This window comes from Moschus berezovskii, chromosome 25, assembly GCF_049115385.1.
Source record: "Moschus berezovskii isolate FMDL1 chromosome 25, NW_MosBer_1.0, whole genome shotgun sequence".
NCBI lineage: Eukaryota > Metazoa > Chordata > Mammalia > Artiodactyla > Moschidae > Moschus > Moschus berezovskii.
The window spans coordinates 16803248-16824824 of record NC_142484.1 but is presented as its reverse complement, the minus strand read 5'-3'; the positions used below and the strand labels follow the sequence as shown (position 1 = coordinate 16824824).

Here is a 21577-nt window from a genome sequence, read left to right as displayed (position 1 = left end):
TGCTTCAATTTTTCACCTTTAAAAGTTTATCTTTCATAGTTAATTCTAATTCTAATTATATTCAATAAACATCAACATAATGCAAAGGTCAAAGTAATTTCAAATAAATGGAATCTTTTAATTTCCTGCCTATCTTTATATTAAAATTACTGACTTTTGACTCGATATTATCAGCTGGTCATGAAACGCACTTCAACAAAAAACAGGAAGGAAAGAAAGGCTCTCTGGTTACCTCTCTGAACAACTGACACAAACAACCAGCTACTCTGGGCCTACAGTCTAGAACAGAACATTCGAAGTTTACGAGAAAACGTTTTTCTAACCAAAAATCTACAGTAACTGAAATCTGAACTTCATTTATATTGCATCGCAGACTGATGAATCCACAGGCTTCAGTAACTACGTTCACTTCATCATTTTCAGTTACCGTCCATGAAAAGAATAGCTTGAAAGAACATTATTTGGTCTGCAAAAAACTACTCTATTAGAGATGAAAAAGTGGTGAATGAAACAACTAAGATACTTTAATAAGATAATTTTATCTACTGCATTTCCCTTAAATGTATATATCATTCCTGTATTATTACAAAAGGTTTTTCCTTGGTTTTCCTGCCTTATGTTGTACTTCCTGCATCCGGTCTTTTAAATTCTGTCAGATCCTGTAACTTATATTTAAAACATAAACTCCTTTAGCTTTGAATAATTTTATTAGAAAGCAGGTATATTACTGAGCAAGCAAAAGGTGCCAGACTAAGTGCTTTACAGTGGATACTCTACTTTTCAGAGAAATTCTATCATTATCTCCCTTTTCAGAGAGGAAACCGAATCTTAAGAGTGATGAAATTTTACACCTAAGGACAAGCAGTAAACAAATGGCACAAGCAAGGATCAAACTCAAGCTGTCCAAGCACAGAGTCACACTTTAACTATGGTAATACACTGCCTGGATTTTAAGGTCCTTCATCACTTGCACTTATTTTAGTATTACCATATTTCTGTATTTCACAACTCTAGGCCAAGTCTCATCTTTTACCAAACAACCCAGCCATGCTCTAAGTCCATCAACTTCCAGGTAAAGGAAGCTAGTTTCCTCTGCCTGGATTCTCCTTCTGCTACCATCTTCTTATAGAAAACTCTTGGTTGCTGTTCAAAACCCAACTGAACTCTTACTCCTAGGCAAGCTTTCTTTGAATATACCCCTAAGCAGAGGCAGCTATACTAGGTTCCAGATGCCAACAGAACTATGTCATTTTGAATTAATATTTATTTGTTTATACCATGATTACTCCTTCTTGAGTGCATGCCTGCTTGGTCACCTCTGACTCTTTGTGACCCCATGGACTGTAGCCCACCAGGCTCCTCTTCCATAGGATTTCCCAGGCAAGTATACTGGAGTGGGCTGCCCTTTCCCTCTCCAGGGGATGTTCATGACCCAAGGAGACATGGGTTCAATGCCTGGGAAATCCCATGGACAGAGGAGCCTGGCAGGCTACAGTCCAAGGGGTCGCCAAGTGTCAGCCATGACTTAGTGACTAAATAGCAACAGCAACCCACAAGAAAGCATACCTACTCTCTCTATATAGGCAGACCTCAGAAATATTACAGTTTCAGTTTCAGACCACAAGAATAAAGCAAACATCACAATAAAGGAAGTCACACAAATTTTCGGTTTCCCAATGCATATAAATTATGTTCATACTATACTACAGTCTATTAAGTGTGCCATAGCATCATGTTTGAAAAACAATGTACATACATTTAATTAGAAAAATACTTTATTGCTAAAAAAATGCTAACTATGATCTGAGCCTGCAGTGAGTTGTAATCTTTTTGCTGGTGGAGGGTTTGAAATACTGTGTGAACTACCCTGTGTCACAGAGACATGAAGTGAGCAAACATTTGGAAAAATGGTACCAATAGATTTGCTCAATACAGGGCAGCCACATACCTTCAGTTCATTACAAAAGCACAGTATCTGCAAAGAGCAATAAAGCAAGAAAAATATAGCACCTCTGAAATTTCTATACTGTATTCAAATTTACAGTTTGAATAGCTTCTTAATTTATACAGCAATTTCCCTAAAAGTTGACTATTCCATTTTTTGGCTTTCATACATAATACTATAATGAATATTTTTGTTTTTGTTGGACTATATAGCCTTAGGATAACCCTGAGGGAGAATTGCTACAAGAAAGGAATACTGTAAGGTCTCTTGCTCCAGAGTGCCAAAACGTTTTTCAAAAAGGCAGTAATTCCGAGAGCTACCTGAAACCAACATTTTTCACCTGCTGGTAAAAATCTCTGTTTTTAATGGCACTGGATATCATAATTTAGAAAAACAGCTTTGTTATATCAGTAGTGTTTACTTATATAAAATGGTGTCTCAAAATTGCTTAGATACATTTCCATGATTGCAAATAAGCATAGACACTTTTTTTTTGCATTTTTTGTTTAGTTCCTTGTCAAAATTATATGTTTATATCTTTTTTCTATTCTACCCAGGGGCTTAATTTTCTCACAAACCTGAATGACATTTTCATTTACTATATTAGGAGCATTTCATCATACCCAAGTAAAGAGGACTTTCCCAGTCTGTGGCACATTTCCTTTACATTTGTAGTAAGTTCCCTACATTTGAACCTTCAAGCTGTGAACTTTCAAAGATGTGAACATGCATTCACATGTCCAAACACACATCAGTTCATGTGTCTGGCATATTGTCAGGTGCCTGCATCCTCTGCAAGTGGCTGTGCTTTCATGTACTTTACTGTACAGTACTATATAGCATACAGCAGAACAGTAGTACAGCAGCATCTTTATTTCAAGCCCAGGCTGTCTGGAAGCAAGCGCCAAAGCAGTGATGATGTAGCTGGTACCACTAGGAAGCTCCAGCTGTTGTACTGCAGTATTGTACTGTTCAAGGTACTATACTGTAAGATTAAAAATGTTTTATTTTTTGTTTTTTTAAATGCATTGCTTGTATGAAAAGTACTATAAACCTATTATAGTACAGTAGTACATAGCCAACTGTGTTAGCTGGATACCTACATAACTTTGTTGGGCTAACAGACAAACTTGACTTAGGAATGTGCTCTCAGAATAGAACCTCTTCATGTGTAGGGGACTTACTCTATATGGAAACTGCTTGTTTGGAATCATCTCTTCATTTATGTTTTTTTTCCTCTTTGACTTCAAAACAAAATCATTTTGTATTAACACTTTTATGAGTTAAAAATAGTTAACCCTTTCATACATTTGAAACTTTTAGGGTCATAAAATGAGAATTCAATTCAGTTCAGTTCAGTTCAGTTGTTCAGTCGTGTCCGACTCTTTGCGACCCCATGAATCACAGCACGCCAAGCCTCCCTGTCCATTACCAACTTCAGGAGTTCACTCAAACTCATGTCCATCAAGTCGGTGATGCCATCCAGCCATCTCATTCTCTATTGTCCCCTTCTCCTCCTGACCCCAATCCTTCCCAGCATCAGAGTCTTTTCCAGTGAGTCAATTCTTCACATGAGGTGGCCAAAGTATTGGAGTTTCAGCTTTAGCATCAGTCCTTCCAATGAACACCCAGGACTCATCTCCTTTAGAATGGACTGGCTGGATCTCCTTGCAGTCCAAGCGACTCTCAAGAGTCTTCTCCAGCACCACAGTTCAAAAGCATCAATTCTTTGGCAATCAGCCTTCTTCACAGTCCAACTCTCCCATCCATACATGACCACTGGAAAAACCATGGCCTAGACTAGACGGACCTTTGTTGGCAAAGTAATGTCTCTGCTTTTTAATATGCTATCTAGGTTGGTCATAGAGTTTTAAGTTTTTCAAAATTGCTATTTCATGTTTCTGTATGTATTTATAATGAACTCCTCCCCACGAGCTGGTTTTTAAAAACACTCTATCAGCGTGGATTCACATCTAGAATGACGACTACTCCTGAACATTCCAGGCTATCTAATTCATCAGTTGTATCTCATCCTCCACACCAGTAACATCCTAGTTTTGAATACTGCTTTAATACTGGTAAAGTTAGATGACTCCTCTCCCTGATTTCCCTCCCCATAATGTTCTGTGATCTTCTCATTGGCGTATTATTCCATGTGCATTCTGACAAGTTACAAAAATAATCCTCACGGTTTTGGTTTGTCTGTTTACTGTTTAATTTTCAGTAACTGCCGTAAGTTGATATTAGTTTGGGACTAACACCTATTCAAAGTAATATTGTGTCTTCTCCCGCAAGAAACATGGTATAGTTTGTATTAAATCCATATTATAAGTATATTGGTATTCTTTAGGCCTTAATTTGAACTTGATATTTATTGATGTTTACACTAACTTTCACTAGTTGTCTTCTTAAAAAGTATATAAAGGGTGTTTCCCATCAAGAATCAGAATTTCACAAATCAACTATTTCTGGTACTTATCAAAATCATAGTTAAGTACTTCCTTAATAATCTAGCATCTAAAAGAGATGGTAGAGAAAAGTGCTATTTTTTTAAAAAATCAAAGAAAAACTCCGTTTTTCCTTTCTTTCTATCCATTCAGCCCCTCCATCCATTCTTCTAAGCACTGAATTCTTGAATAAGAATTTAATTTATAGAGAAAGGAGTTTAAATTTTTAGCTATAAAAATTGGGAGGCTGGTCTTAGAAATACACGATCTCAAAACTACAATTTTTTTCCAAAAGAGAAATTAACATTTCAGAATAAACTGTGAGAAGGAAAAGGAAGGAAGTTATCTGGAGAGACATGAAAATAATGCAAACCAGCAGAACTACTGTACCCTTGGTGAGAATGTCTTCATCTTTCTGAACAGATCGCAAGCATCTCTAATGCCAAAGTGCTTTCCTAGACCCCTCATGATTCTCAGTTACCCCAAAGTCAGGCGAGTACCTGAGAACATTCAGTATGTGCTGCCGAACTCAAATGGAACAGGCGCTGCTTGCCGTATCTAACCGATTATAGGAGATCAAAAGGGAGAGGTCAGAAGCTGAAATTATGAGATTATAAATTTCATGTTTACCTTCAAAACCAGAATTCAGAAGGTGCTCCCCCAGGTCACAGCCAAACACTCTTTCTTTCAAGATTCCACGCTGCTTCAATTTCTGTTTTGTTGGACGAGACTTCATGAATGTGCGTAAAAAAGTAATGAGCTTGCCGTGCTTTTTAGATACTAAAAGACAAAAATAAAGAGAAAATACCTTAGTTGTAGCGAGAGGAAATGAAGTGCAGATCTCAACAGAATAACTACAAAATAATCTATTATAAGTATACCATATATTCTGTAGGAAATTTTCAGCAGAAGTTGAAGAAACAGTTGCTTTATAAATAAAAGCATGGTTTTGCATGTTCTTCTCACCAGCTTGTGGTCTTATTTGATGGAACTGTGTGCAAACTAAAGTATTATAATTCATGACTTTTAAGTTAAGCATGGTAAACACCAGCCAACTTCCCAATGCTACCTAAGCATGCTACAGGATTATAACTCGGACTTGAGTTTTACTCTAATATATTGCTTTTAGAGATCTTCATAATAAGTAAGACTTAACATGGTAGAAATTTAAGAAACTGCATTTCTAGTTAATTTCTAAAGTATTTTATATAGTGTTAGAAAATTTCATGGCATTTATAATCTGGAAAATAAAACTTAAAAAAGAAACAACTCTCTCTTTCTCATTTTATAAAGAGGACAATCCCATTATGAAATAGCACACAATTATCAAACTAATGGCTATGCTAAGTACAAAACACACACACCCATAAAAAAGCATTAGATCTTTATTAACATTCATCTATCACATAATACATCACCTTAAAGGCCTTTGTAGATCAAAGTAAGAGATAAGCAAATTATATACAGTAAGATATTTCCACTGACTTATATATGTTAGAATGACAACACTGAAAGATCTGAAAGCAAACAAATCCTTAGAAAAATGATTTTTGCTGAGAACTGCATCCTGCAGGGGAAATTACTCTGGAAGTCAACATACAACATATTACCATAAGCTCAGAGATTAGCTGCAGGATAGAAGACTAAGCCACATGACCCCAATCCTCCTGCTCGGTCCGGAGATGATTACAGGTCTTACTGAACCCCACTCTAGTTTCTTGAGCGAACCCAAATCCTAAAGCCCACTAACTGATGAATCCTCCTGTGGGAATTCTGTGCACTGAGATTAACTTGGGGCCCAAATGGACCACTAGATGGGTTACTTGGACCAGATTAAACATTTTCATTTTATGGGAAACACTACTTCCAGACTTATGCATCTTTTCTATGAACTGTACAAAGGTGATCAACTCTAACTGGCTTGCCCATAACTGACAGGTTCCCTGGGGCATGAGATTTTCAGTGCTAAAATCAGGAAAGTCCTGAGCAAACTGGGACAAGGTTGTAATCCTTGTACATAGATTAAAGAGGAAATTTATTTTTTCTATACCAACCACTTCAAGTTTACCTAGAATCATCAATATAATTTTGATGCCATCACTAACATGCTGTGTGACACTCTGGGCAAATTACAGCCTCACTTGTATCTGAGATTCTTGCTATAAAATTAAATAATATGCTCTCTTATCTGCTAATGAGACACTTGTAGCACACTGGGGTAACTTAGAAGATGTCACACATAAATCATATTAGTATATTAAAAGTTACTGAACTTGTATGAGTTTTATTCTCCCCAGTTTCTAGTAGATTGTTATGAATTTTTGTTCTTAAAGTGTGGCCATCAAACCATTTCTGAACATTTTGTAACAAATTTTAGAATAATTTTTATAATATTAACACATAAAAACAAGCAAATTTACATTACAGTAATGTAACATTATATATTTGGAAGAATTTTAATTTCTATTATATTCAGTATTTCTATCTGGAAATAGGGCATGTCATAATGTTTCTAAAGTTTTAAATCTTGCAGCAAAGTTTTATAACTCTCTTTATGAAAAGATACATTCCACATACTTTCTGTTTGGGATATGTCAGTTATTTTACTTTTTTTGCTGCTTCTGTAGAATAACAGTTTTCTTCATTTATGGTAGTTACTAAAATAGTAGGTATATTAGAAAATGATTTCTTTATGTATGGCTCAAATCTGATCATTTTCTAAAATCTCAACAATTTAAGAAGGAGTTTAGTTGATCCTTTCCAATTTCATGGATATGCAATTGTGTCAGAGCAAATACAGCAATTCCATTCTGTTTCTGAAAGGAATAATTTCTGATTTCTTTTCCCGATTTTAACAATTGGCCAGAACATCCAAGATACATGTTAAAAAGTAGGCATTTGTATTTTGATGGTGAATTTGGTGAAAATATCTGTTGACTCTGACAACTGCATACGATGTATATGAGAAAGAATTCTTTTAGTCTCAGATTTCCAGGAATGTTTCAAAGGGATGGGAACTTAATTTTAACTTGTATTCATTTAGCAACAAGCACGTGAGTGCCTACCACATCTCAGGAACTGTTCTCAGCCCTGAGAGTACGGCGGGGAACAGGTAAGGCCAGCTCCTTGCTGTTGGAGGTCACTGAGGAGAGGAGTACAAATAAATAATAACACCGATATTATTATTTGGTTATATTATCATTAATTTACCGAACAAATAATAATACAGATATAGCCGGCATTTATTTTATGTTTAGTTACATGCCAGCAACTGCGTAAGAATTTATATTTATTAACCATTCGTTTCTCACAAGACCCTATAAGGCAAATACTATTATTACCCCCTTTCAGAGGAAGAAACTAAGGCACAGAGTGCTTAGTAACATGTCTAAGGTCATGGAATCAGGATTAAAAATCAGGTCTGCATAATCTAATAAACACTTCCAAATATAAATGTCTCTTCACATTAATTTTTTCTTCACTTTATATTTCCTTCCCATTTCTTAGATAATAAAATGGCTAAAAGAAGTTTCTTTTGGACACTGCACTGTCCCCACCCATTTTCTTATAACAAACTAGTAAGTGAAAGTGTTAGTTGCTCAGTTGTGTCTGATTTTTGCAACCCCATGGACTGTAGCCCACCAGGCTCCTCTGTCCATGGGATTCTCCAGGCAAGAATACTGGAGTGGGTAGTTGCTCCCTTCTCCAGGGCATCTTCCTGACCCAGGGATTGAACCCAGGTCTCCCACATTGCAGGCGGCTTCTTTACCATCTGAGCCACCAGCGAAGCCCCACAGACTAGTTAACTAGTCAGTAAAACTCCCTTTATAGGAACAAGAGTTTGGACTACTGTCAGAGAAACCAGGAGACTTCTGAGGAAGGTGCAGTCGGGGTTGGCTTTAGACAGGTAAGTGCTTATAAACTTACTTCAGCAGAGGAACCTGGAATGCAGTGGGGAATCTGTTAGGGTTAAGGTCCACCAAATATGCTGGATTTGAGAAATGAAAATGATAACAATGACATTTTCACAGAAAATATGCATAAAAAATAAAGCACACAACAAAAGCAAATCACACCACCATCTGTTCAAACTCCCTGTAAATGTCAGTGTGAGTTGCTTAGTCATGTCTGACTCTTTGTGACCCCCACAAACTGTAGCCCACCAGGCTCCTGTCCACGGTATTCTCCAGGCAAGAACACTGGAGTGGGTTGCCGTTCCCTTCCCCAGGGATGGAACCTGGGTCTCCTGCACTGCAGGCAGATTCTTTGCCATCTGAGCCACCATTCCCTAGTCAAGAGTTAAAATGCAGCATATGCCACAAGGGTATCTTCTTCCATATCATTTAGGCGTGATCTCCCACTTGCAGTCTTCTTTCAAGACTTGATACAAAGCCAACCCAACCAGTCCTTCCAGAAGTTTTAGCAGTATTTATTTTAGTATCTCCAAGGTAAAGCTTTATGATATCAACAATCAGCTCATAGGGGCGCGGGAGAGCTTGACACGGGGTGGGGGGCACCAGGTGTTTCTAACTACACAAGTGCAGTATTTCTCCAGCAAATCCTAAGAAATCTTCTTTTCTCATAATGTTTCACTTAAATTAGAGTTCTCTGAATTGGGTCTCAGGAATCTTCTAGACCAATGTGAGAGAAGTCTGAGCCTGAAGGAATTTCTCAGGAAATTAAAGGAAGATGATTTGTGCCAGATAAGGGGCTCTGTTTATTCGCTTATATGCCTCGAGTTCTAAGATTTGTAATGAGTTCAGATGGCCAAGCAGACAAAGTTAAAGGTAGGATGCATAATTCTGAGAGAATGTCTCTGGCACTCATGCTGAGGAGGAGGACTGGACTGTATAGCATGTTACTTTTCAACCATATTTCAGCTTTGCTAAAATATTCTCTAGAACAATTTACCAACATAATATTCCCATAGGACATACTTACATTTTTCATTCTTCATTTATTTGCTCTATTTAGTTCTATCAGACATTTTCATTTTTGTTAATCTCATCAGCATGACATGTTATATTCCACTTTAAAGTGCATTTCTGTGCTTACTAATAAGGCGAGGCACTGTTCCATGCTCACTGGTCAGTCTTCCTCCCCAGTGAAATAACTGTTACATTCTCGGCCCATTGTACTATCTGCCTGTCTTTTTCTTCCTGATGAGCAAGACATCTTTACATAATCTGGAAATGAGTCCCCTGTCAGTTACTTTTGTCAAGAACATGTTTTCCAGTCTTTGGCTTGTACTGTATAAATTTCTAATCACGTCTTTGTGTATGGTTTCTATGTTTTAAGATATCTTTCTTTATCCGAGGTCATAAACATATGGTCCTATTTCTTTTAAACCTTTTATTTCCTAAACTTTTTTACTTTTCAAAGGTTTTAAAACTGATTTTAAACTTTTTTGTATGTTTAGGACAATACATAAGTACACTACCTTTTTCTTTACACAATCATGTCATCACTTTTATTGGACAGTCCTTTCTCCACTGTTTTGTAAGGTTAATTCTTCTATGAAAAATGTGTATAGAATGAGGGGTCTGTTCTGAGTTTTCTCAATTCTGTCAGTCTCTCATTTCATCAATTCCCCACTTGCTTGATTTTTAGCATTTTACAGGTCTTGATATATGGAAAAATGAGTCCCTCCACTTTTTCTTATTCTTCAAAATTGGCTTTATATTTTTAGCCCTTTACTCTTTCATATAAATTGTAGGATCTGCTTCTCTAATTATAGGTGGAAAAAAACACTTTGGGGAATTTTACTGAAGTTGCATTGAATTACAGATTATTTTTGAGGAAAACTGACTTATTTTCAATATTGAGTCTTCTTGTCCATGAACTCAGGATATCTCTCCATTTAAGATTTTTTTATGCCCTTCAGTAAATTATTCTTTCTCCATAAAGGTCTTACTTATTTTTGTTACAGCCATTCTTCAGAACTTTATGATTTTCATTGTTATTGTAAATGGCACTACTTGTAAATTATGTCTGTGTGCATGGATGCTAAGTTGCTTCAGTCATGTCAAACTCTTTGCAACCCCATGGACTATAGCCTGCCAGACTCCTGTTCATGGGATTCTCCAGGCAAGAATACCGGAGTGGGTTGCCACGCCCTTCTCCAGGGGGTCTTTCTGACATGCCCTTCTCCAGGGGATCACACCTGCATTTCTTAAGTCTCCTGCATTGGTAGGCGGGTTCTTTACCACTAGCACCACCTGGGAAATGCAAAAAAGAAAAAAAATCTAATAACTGATTACTGGGCGAGATGGTTGGATGGCATCACCGACTCAGTGGACATGACTTTGAGCACACTCCGGGAGACGGTGAAGGATGGGGAAGCCTGGCATACACAGTCCATGGAGTCGCAAAGAGTCAGACACAGCTGAGCGACTGAACAACGACAAAACAGAAACACATGTATCGTGGTGTGTCAGATTACTAGGGTCCCAGTCATGCCTCTGCAGCTTCCAGCTGTATGACTGTGGACAAGGTACCCAATTCTCAGGCCTTCATTTTCGTCTTCTATGAAAACATTAAAAATAGTAACTACCTAACAGGATTGTTGTGAGAATTAAACATAAAGTTGTTTTTTTTTTTTTTTTTCTGAACAGAAAAAAATTTAATAAATTTAGGTGCTGCTGTTGTCATTGTATTATTTTTCATTCAGCAACCATGCTCAACTCTGTTATTACTTCTAATCATTCGACAGGAGATTCTTCTGCCTTTGTAGACAATCATCTGTAAGTAACACAGATTTCTTTCTTCCTTTCCATTTATTTCTTTTTGTCTAATTTTACTGAACCTTGAATAAACGATGATCTTGTTCTTGATCTAAACAGATTGCTTATATCTCACCATTAAGATAAAATTTTCTTGGATTTTGGATAGAAACTTTAAACGGATTTTTAAAAATAACTCCCTATTTTTAATTGTCAAAATATATAAAATGAACAAGTGTTGACTTTTATCAAATGATTTCTCCATATCTGTGAAGATAATCATTTAATTTGCCTACTTAATTTTTAAGTTTTGAATGTGACAACCATCCTGCTTGTGTTAAGTCGCTTCAGTCATTTCAGACTCTTTGTGACCCCTATGGACTACAGCCCACCAGGTTCTTCTGTCCATAGGATTCTCCAGGCAAGAATACTGGAGTGGGTTGCCATGCCCTTCTCCAGGGGATCTTTCCAACCCAGGGACTGAACCTGAGGCTCTTGCCACATCTCCTGCATTGAAGGCAGACTCTTTATCACTGAGTCACTGGGGACAACCATAGGTACGTTTAAAGTTTTGCTTTTATACTCATGTGATAAAGCTCCTGTGCTCCTGCTTGCCTCATATCTGTTGCCGGGAGGTAAATGAGTACACCAGACTTCAGAGGCAAGTGGCAACATCAAAAACTAAAGCCTTAAGCCAAGGCAAAATTCTCCTTTAGAAATTGTAATAAACATAGGAATCCTGTAAACATATCAGCAGTGCCTTTCAATAAAAAACTCAAACATAAAAGAATTCTACAGGGTACAAGTGTACATAAAGAATTCTAAAAATAGAAAAATTTTAATAGGTTGCTGATGTCTTAAATAGAAGCAAAGAAACATGCCATATCTTTCCAGTGACAGTCTTAAATAGCTGACGTGAACTATGTTACTTGGTATTTTCAAATTTATTAAAAGGGATATTGGGAAGAGTTGTCAAAATCAACTTATTTTTAGCATGCACTGTCATATGTCCTGAAAGGATCTGTGGGCAACTCAGAAACATAACTTTTGAACCAGTTAAGTCAGCACTCATGCTGGAAAAAATATGACATAATTCTTACTTAGTTTATAGTTTTGAGTATATCAATTAATTTTACACTAAACCAAAAAAGTTTTTATTTGAAAATAAAGGGACTTGGAAATTAAACTGATTCACTAGAGTAATAATTTGACAAATTTTAAAAGAAAAAAATCTGGATGAGCTAGATTATATGTGACTCAAATATTAAATAAACTGAACTTAAAAAAAACACTTTTTCCAGTAACTGAGGTATAGAACCTCTTCTAACTTTTCTTTTTTCATAATATAGAAGAGCTTTAATATAAATAAAGAGATGAAAATGATATAAAAGAACTTCTTTAATCCAATGACTGAAAATACATATGAATAATTCTGTTGTTTTATCTTTTTTAGTCTTACAAAAAACACCCTCTGAGAGTTTCTTGCAAACCAAACTCAAAGTAGGTTTTCATTTGATGGAATAAAGATGCACTTAAGAAATTGTCACTGATTCTATTTTTATCTCTGTACATCTTCTGGTCTTGTTAGACCTGCTGTCTCACTGGCCTGTTCCCAGTCCTACAAAGGCAAGAGAAAGAAAAAGACAAACTGAACCCTAAACCTAATCTCCAATGAAACAAGGAAAACTTAGAAATTAGAGTAATATCATATCATTCAGTTCAGTAGCTCAGTCGTGTCCGACTCTTTGCGACCCCATGAATCACAGCACGCCAGGCCTCCCTGTCCATCACCAACTCCCGGAGTTCACTCAAACTCATGTCCATCGAGTTGGTGATGCCATCCAGCCATCTCATTCTCTGTCGTCCCCATCTCCTCCTGCCCCCAATCCCTCCCAACATCAGAGTCTTTTCCAGTGAGTCAACTCGTCTCATGAGGTGGCCAAAGTATTGGAGCTTCAGCTTTGGCATCAGTCCTTCCAATGAACACCCAGGAGTGATCTCCTCTAGAATGGACTGGTTGGATCTCCTTGCAGTCCAAGGGACTCTCAAGAGTCTTCTCCAACACCACAGTTCAAAAGCACCAATTCTTCAGCGATCAGCTTTCTTCACATTCCAACTCTCACATCCATACACGACCACTGGAAAAACCATAGCCTTGACTAGACAAATCATAGCATTATAGAGTAGTTAACACGTACTGAGGGTCTACGATGCTTCAGTGCTTTCCATGAGCTAATTTAAATTCAGTTTCAGTTAGCCTCACACTCTAAATGATTTAAATTCAAACACAAACCAATATCTGATCATTCACATTTTCTATCTGTCAGATGAGGTATGCTAAACAAAATATAATTCATCTCCCATTACATTCAAAATAATAACAAATAAAATAAGGTTATCAGAAGAATGATATTTCATACCTTTTCTTTCTATACCTTTATACCTTTCCTGTATCCAGCTCTAATTATTAGGATGACTTAATCTCATAATTCAATTCCTTTTCTTTAGTTTATTTGGTGCTATTCTACAATATCTAAATATATAGCTTTTGTACATCGTAAAGACATTCAGCAAGGATAAAATGTTAGCAATCCTATTTGTAAGATTTAGAAACCATACTAAACCAATAGCTCAGAAACTAAAAGCTTTTAGGTCTTTCTAATAATAAAACAAGGACTTCCCTGGTGGCTCAGAAGGTAAAGCATCTACCTTCAATGAGGGAGACCCGGGTTAGATCCCTGAGTTGGGAAGATCCTCTGCAGAAGGAAATGGCAACCCACTCCAGTACTCTTGCCTGGAAAATCTCGTGGACAGAGGAGCCTGGTAGGCTACAGTCCATGGGCTTGCAAAGAGTCAGACACGACTAAGTGACTAAACTTTCAACTTTCAATAATAAAACAGTCCAATGAAGGCTACCCATCCAAACATGCCTATTATTGGGCAGGCAAGAGCAAGTGGAAGTATACTGGACCAGGAATGCAGAGATGTAGTTTAAGTCCTAATTTGGTCAATAAGTTGCTGCAAACTTTCAGACAAGGTAAGTAGCTAGTTTAGATCTCAGTTTAATAATATGAAGCATGAGAAGTTTAATGAGGCAATTCATGAATTCTCGATTTCAATGGAAATACTTGAGGAATCAAGAAACACTCTGAGAAAGTATAAAGTTAGAAAAGCAGAGAAAGCTCTAGAGTTTGTGGGAAATGTCTTTGCTTTAGGAAAATTTATCAGGAGGAAAAAAGGACATAATTTAAAATTCCACTGGAGAGCTATATAACAAAATATATTCAGCTTGCTAAATTATCTTGGAAAAGGCTGCTATAAAAATTTAAAATAGAAAGGCCATTGTTAAATGTTATTATTTCAAGCATTGTATATCAAGTTTAGTTTTTTAAAGTTAAATCACTTTAATTATTTTATTTTTCTCTATGAAAATTTAGAAATAAGAAGTCCTTACGTACATCATTTATACAGCATGCTTATAACTATTTCCAGAACTTGAAGCACAAGCATGCTATCTTTAAATGTTAAAAATATTTACAGTTGTTGACCATGCCATATGATACACCGTTTCTCTGATCTGTTAGCAAGTCCCTGGTGAACACTACAATGGGCATTTATAACACTATTTTTACTAGAAAAAGTGCCATACAGTTTATAAAGATTAATTTTTGAACTAAGTTTCAGGAATTCACTATAGTAAGAGAAAAAAAGGTGAATATTTTCTATACATCCTGAATTTCTGAAAACTTATATTCTATCAGGTTGATATTCAAAATGTAAAATATTTGATGTCTCTCTAGGAACTACTGAGTTTCCTGCTAGTTTTTAAAGCAAGAATAAAGCAATTTCAGCGTTGGGATTCACTGGCCTCCACCCATCCCAAAGTAGATGCCCAAGAAAATATGTAGATAAATTTGAGCATTAAATCTTAACATACTGTTGAAGTTATTATGGAATAAGAAAGTACAGAATCATAAACAATTTTGGAAGTAAGAGAAAAAACACAGTTCTCAGACTGATGTGTGTGACAGCTGCTGGGGTAACATGTGGGACCAGCCCAGGCCAGGGATGAGGTTCTGGAATGTGGCCGCTAGAAGGGTTCTGGCATCTGTACATTCCAACCTCAAAGGAGGAAACCAGGTATTTGAGAAATGTCCTGTACATGCAATACTGAATATAAAATAGCTCTGACAGTAATGGCTCTTGTTTGAAAACCTGGAAAGCTACTAATGGGGCTTCCCGGGTGGCGCCATGGTAAAGAAGATGTCTGCCAATGCAGGAGACACAAGAGATCCCTGGGTCAGGAAGATCTCCTGGAGGAGGGAATGGCAGCCCACTCCAATATTCTTGCCTGGAGAATTCCATGGACAGAGGAGCCTGGCGGGCTACAGTCCCTAAGGTCTTAAAGAGTCGGACACAACTGAGCATGCGTGTACCCAGAGCGAGCGGAGGCTACTAACAGTTACGTAAGTCAAATAGGTTTCCATTTACTCATAGCAGAGAAGAGGAGGCATTTCAAAAGGTAAAACAGAGAGGAGTGCAAATGGATGCAACTAATAGACCTAGAAAATAAATCTGTAGTAAATTTTAGAGAAGAGCTGTTCAGACACTGAGGAGATAAGAACAGTTCATTAGGAAAAAGAGAAGCAGAAAACTGGCAACAAGCTGCTTCTTCAGAATATCCAATACAACTCTTACATGGAACAGCATGCCTGTGTTCCACTAAAATACTTGGGTGTTTGAATAAAAATATCTCTTTTTCAGAGTTAAGAATGAAATCAAAGCAACTTCATACTGCTGCTCTTCCCAGGGCAGGACATAAACAGTGATAGATAAACCACGAAGGGCATGCTATGGTAAGAGCTTCAAAAATCACCGTTTCCTTGGGGAAATGGGCATCAGGGTATGATTAAGACAGTCTTATTATTCACATCATACGTTAACTTTTCTAGGACTTACAAATTTTAGTAACGAACATGAAAAAAGGCTCAAATTTAGCTTAATGATTTTAGGGTAATATAAGTAAATTTTACACTCTCCTTGCTAAATTGGTACTTTTATTTTTAAATTTTAAATTATAAATTAAAACAATAGATGTGATTGGTTTTGTTCCTCGACTCTGCACAAAAACAAAGTAAAAAATTATTTTTTATCTCGGTAGCTTTACCACCTCAGTTATATAAAAGACTCTTGACTAATTTCATTTCTAAATACAGAACAAAAAGATTTGCATTTTAGCAGAGGAGAGTGGGAGGAAACATGAGATGGATATAAATTCCTGACACTAAAGGGTTCTAATACTAGAATGGGTTATAATAAAAAGACTGTAGAAGCATCTCTGCTGAGGATTTTTAAATAATCTGGGCTCTCATTTTTCCAAGGTGAACTAGTACTATTGGACATGAAGCTTAAAAACTAGTACTATTTTAAGAGAACACTGATTTATATATGTCTTATAAATTAGATTGGAATAAGTACAGATTCTTAGGAATTCACTAACATCAAAAGTAAGAGGACTATAAAAAAACTTAATGGGAAGGAAATCCGAGAAAAGGGGGACATACATAGAGCTGATTTACTTTGCTGTACAGTAGAAACTAACACAACACTATAAAGCAACGATACTCCAATAAAAATTAATTTAAATTCTATTGCTTAAGTTCTAGAAATATGAACATGTTGAACCTTAATCTTAACAGTGTGAAAATTGTTTTCTTGAAATTATTTTATTAGATTAAAATGTAATCACATTCACTTTGAAGTCAAAAAACCCTGTGCCCTTTATTAAGCTATGAAGCTTGGTGTGGAACACTGATATGATCGGGGTGGGTTTTGTTTGTGTAGGTTATTTCCCCCTTCCCTTCCCATCCTTTCCTTCTGCAGGAGCTGGAGCAGACACGTCCCATAACTGAAGAAGACAGAACAGATAAGGAGAACTCTATTTAAAGACAGATGCCTTAGAAGCCTGCTCTACGGAAGATCTGACCTTTGGCCTGGGAAATAAGAACTTGGACATTAGAGTCAGACAGACCTGAGGGCTGGAATCTACTCTCTAATCACTTACCACATGCAAGGCCTTGAGCAAATGACCTATTTAAGTCTAGTTCCCTCAAACACACAGTGAGAATGGCAATAACAATATCTATCACTCAGGGTCGGAGAAGGCAATGGCAACCCACTCCAGTACTCTTGCCTGGAAAATCCCATGGACGGAGGAGCCTGGTAGGCCGCAGTCCCTGGGGTCGCTGCGAGCCACACATGACTGAGCAGCTTCGCTTTCACTTTTCACTTTCATGCATTGGAGAAGGAAATGGCAACCCACTCCAGTGTTCTCGCCTGGAAAATCCCAGGGACGGGGGAGCCTGGTGGGCTGCCATCTATGGGGTCGCACAGACACTACAGAAGTGACTGAGCAGCAGCAGCAGCATCACTCAGGGTTACAACAATGTTGATATGAAATTACAAATGCCAGCCATTTAACTCTGCATGTGTCAATAAACAGGAGTTGTTTCACCACTGCAATTTCTCTGAACACTTGTAGAATCCTCTGAGGTACAGGGCTAACCAGAACCTGAGTCGGCTTTACAAACCAGGTTTGATCGTATCTGGTCTTATCTCCTAAATTCAGGGCTGAGGTCACTAAGGAAAGGTGCACATAAACACAGGGTCACTTTCTAGTTTCTGCCCATATAATTGTCTTATGTGCAAACTTAACCTAAGAAACTTTAGATTCCTGCTCTCTCATCTTGAATATCATACAGTACTACATAATATGCTAAAAAAGAAGTTACAGTTGAAAACCATTATCATATGAGCAACTGGTGCCTCTTTAAAAGTTGACAGTGAAAAGGAGCTCTACATTCTGAGCTTTCTCCATTTGTGGTTTTGAAAATCAAAATATCAATATTATTTAAACAGTAGTAGAAAAGAAAAATGTTCAACTTCTTAACAGGGCTAGTCTGTGATTCAGAGAAAACTGAGGTCTCCATGTTATCTTAATGAAAAGTATTTATAACCAAGATCTGAAGAAGCACCATATAAATATGGAGTGCTACCCCTGATGGTAAGAAAGTCTGTGCAAGAGGGAAAAAAGAAGTAATGCAAATATATCATGGATAGAGATAGCTATGCTTGCTAATACCAACGAGGAAAAAAATACCTGAAGAAAAAAGGGCAGAAGGATTACTTCCTCATGCTAATTTGAACAGTCTATACAGACTACCAAATTCTTTACAGTAAATCAGTGCTGCCTATTTTCTATTTGTCAATAACTGAGATGTTATTTACCCAGCAGGAAAAAAAATTTTTAATATGACATATATTTGCTGCTTATGAAACAGATATGTTCTTTTAACATGCAAACTTTTGTACATTAACCTGAGGTCTGGAAAGCATTAAGAAATAAGCTAATCTGAAATTTTAAAATAAGTATTTCCTGAACCTAGGAAAGTAAGAGATAATACCTACATATTTAAATCTACTTCAAAAAATGATCACCTCTCTACAACTATGCCAAAGGTTAAAGCTCAGTTATTCCATTTGTAGATAGTTAAATAATTAGCCAGTCACCTAAAAGCAGCCAAGGAAATACGTGCCCAAATGCAATATAAAAAATAGTCTCTGTGAAATATTTGTCAGACACTTGAATACTTGACTGAGATGTCCTTACCTCTCACTGTGGCACAGGTTTTAGGATCAATAATTAAAATTATTCCAAATGGCTGCACTTGGCAGTAGGCTCGACAGGACACCGTGGCTCTGCATTCCGTGCAGAATGAATGACAGTCACACCAGCTCAGACTTATCCACCACCATGGGGCGACCCCCAGTCAGACCTTCCCAGCACGCTGAGGTTCCAGCTCTGCTCCCAGCAGTTTCCTTAGCCCTGGTTTCTGGTCTTTAGTCAAGCAGAGTGGTTTGTGTGCACCGGAGAGCTCTGCCTGCAGGAGCTTAATCCTCTCTTTGCATGTCCTGCTTTCCAACACAGCAGAGACGCCCCAGCCCAACTACACTTGCAGAACAGGCTTCGCCAGGATAACTCCACCCACCCACTTCACACAGGTACATATTTTCTGCTCAGAAAACATTAGGACTAAACTGATACGTAATTAAGACTTTAACTTTTTAAAAACTCACCGAACATTCAGTTGTTTATATTTGCAATCCATATGGGAGACAGTGTATCCTATAAAAATGATGGTATTTATACCCAATTAAAATAAAAAAAAACTGATCTAGCAGGAAGTACTGTCTACAAAAGGCTGAATCATTAAACTGGCAGTGACAGGCTGGGAGAACATAACTCTGAATATCTTTGCTGATAATGAGTCGTGATTGTTTTCTACTCAGACCAAAAAAATCATCAATATATACTGCCTTTGCCTGAAAAATTCTGAGACTGGAATACACAATTTTTTAATATACAAATGAAAAGTTTTTTTTTCAGAATTAAAAAATAAGAATTGCACATGATCAATTATACTTCAATACAAAAAAAAAATCCAGAATTAAATGTTTCTGATTATGACCTCCTCCTTTATGCACTGCCAAGTGTTAAAACTGTAGCTCTACTTATATAAATATTGAAAAGATTCAACATTTATACTAATAGCAGTACTGAACTGTTAACCCGACTAGATTTGAAAAAATAAATGAATTGGAAGATATTAAAATATTAATATTAAATTAATATTTTCTGTTCTAAATACTTTTCACCAATACCAATATAAATACATGTTCAGACACTTGTTTCTAGTAAACGAAATGATGTTTCACTTGCCAGAAAGATTCTAAATAATTTATAGACAGTCTTCATTATAACACTATGAAGTTGATTAGAACACTATTCCCCTCTTAGAGATGAGGAAGCCAAAGTCACACAAGTAGGAATTGTTGAATTCAAGATGCCTGGGGAGTGTTTATCATTCTTGCCTCTCTGGTCCAAGTTCTGAATACAGGAGTGCTGATAAATGGTAGGCCACAATAAGAAAAACAATGAATTGATGTGATTTCACAAGAGAGACCACAGAGAAATCCAGGGCACGACAGGAACAAAACACGTGGATTTTTTTTTACCACTGGAACAGCTGTGGACTTATGGATTTTGACGAATAGGACATGAGGCTCCCAAGAGTTTATTCATGGAAAAGGCACAGCCACCCCTCCTAACCCTCCCCTCCTCAGCACTGAAGACACAAGGGCAGGGGCCCAGCAGAAAGAGGAAAGGAGAGGGGAGAAAGGCAGGGAGAGGGGAGTCCATGCTGTAGAAAAGCCATCGGGGGGACACTCAGTGCAACTCAAGAGCCCCTCCTGCTCCCCAGCAGACGAGCACAGATGGGATAAATAAATTCGACGGTAGCTCGCCCGAGTGCAGGAGAATGACAAAACAACCCTCACCTGAAACTCAGAGGCTGCACTTTCTGCCATGTAAAAATACAGGTAAGAACATGAGTGTGTGCAAACCTTGGTGAAAGTGGACTGAATCTGTAATCAGGTTCACTGCATGGTGACAATGTCATTTCCTGGTTTTGATGATGTACAGTATAGGTATGTGAGGTGTGACAACTGGGAGAAGTTGGGTTTTGAATACATGGGACCTCTCTGTACTATTTTGGTAACTTTGTCTGAGACTATAATTATTCTAAAACACAAAGTTTAAAATGTGGCTCACTAAAAATAAAAAGCATCATGCTCTGTCTTTCAATGACTGCTGATGGCACAGGAGAGGTCACTTGTTATTTTCTTCTTGCATTTTACAAAATGGAGGTTATCCTGTGAAGAACTAAGATGGGTCTATGTGGCTAGTGGGGGCAACAAGAGAATTTCCTGGGAAGGCAAAGGCTACTTTCCAGTCATTCTATCAGGAGGGTTGCTGTCAAAGGAGTGAGATGTGATCTGATTCTGGATATGTTTTTGGCCATGAAACTGGTAGAATTTACAGATAAACTGTCAAGGGTTTAATTAATTTGGGTAATTTTTATGATAGAATTTTCACTGCTCCAAACCTTTTCACGTCTTCCAATCTAGCTTTAAACGAAAGTCCAAATTCACACAGTAGCACCCAAGCCCCAAGGAGAATCTGATGCCCTTCCGCCCTCCAGACCTCACCCACATCTGCACTCACTGCTCCAGTCAAACCGGCCTTCCTGATGAGTCTTTAACAAGCCTGGACACATGCTGCTCAGTGTCGTTACACTTGCAGTTTCCTCTCTGGGAAGCCCTTCCCACAAGTAAGTGCTTATCTCTACTCCTCATCTCCTTCAGGTCTTCGCTTCCAAAGTTACCTTCTAATGGGGCTTCCCTGATAGCTCAGTTGGTAAAGAATCCACCTGCAATGCAGGAGACCCCAGTTCATTTCCCTGGTCAAGAAGATCCCCTTGAGAAGGGATAGGCTAACCACTCCAGTATTCTTGGGTTTCCCCTTGTGGCTCAGCTGGTAAAGAATCTGCCTGCAACGTGAGAGA

General features: G+C 37.5%; 1 protein-coding gene across 6 annotated transcripts in view; it reads right to left on the bottom strand.

The window, feature by feature from the left end:
- Positions 1 to 21577, bottom strand: part of ARHGAP32 (Rho GTPase activating protein 32) — a 194354-nt gene that overhangs the window by 20634 nt on the left and 152143 nt on the right. For 5 of the 6 annotated variants that reach the window (XM_088832350.1, XM_055415880.2, XM_088832349.1 and 2 more), the window contains one exon: positions 5023 to 5172. In XM_088832350.1, the coding sequence (XP_088688476.1) occupies positions 5023 to 5172 (150 nt within the window). Of the gene's footprint in view, positions 1 to 5022; positions 5173 to 18783; positions 19464 to 21577 lie in introns of those variants that run through there. The other variant, XM_055415884.2, reaches the window with a different exon arrangement.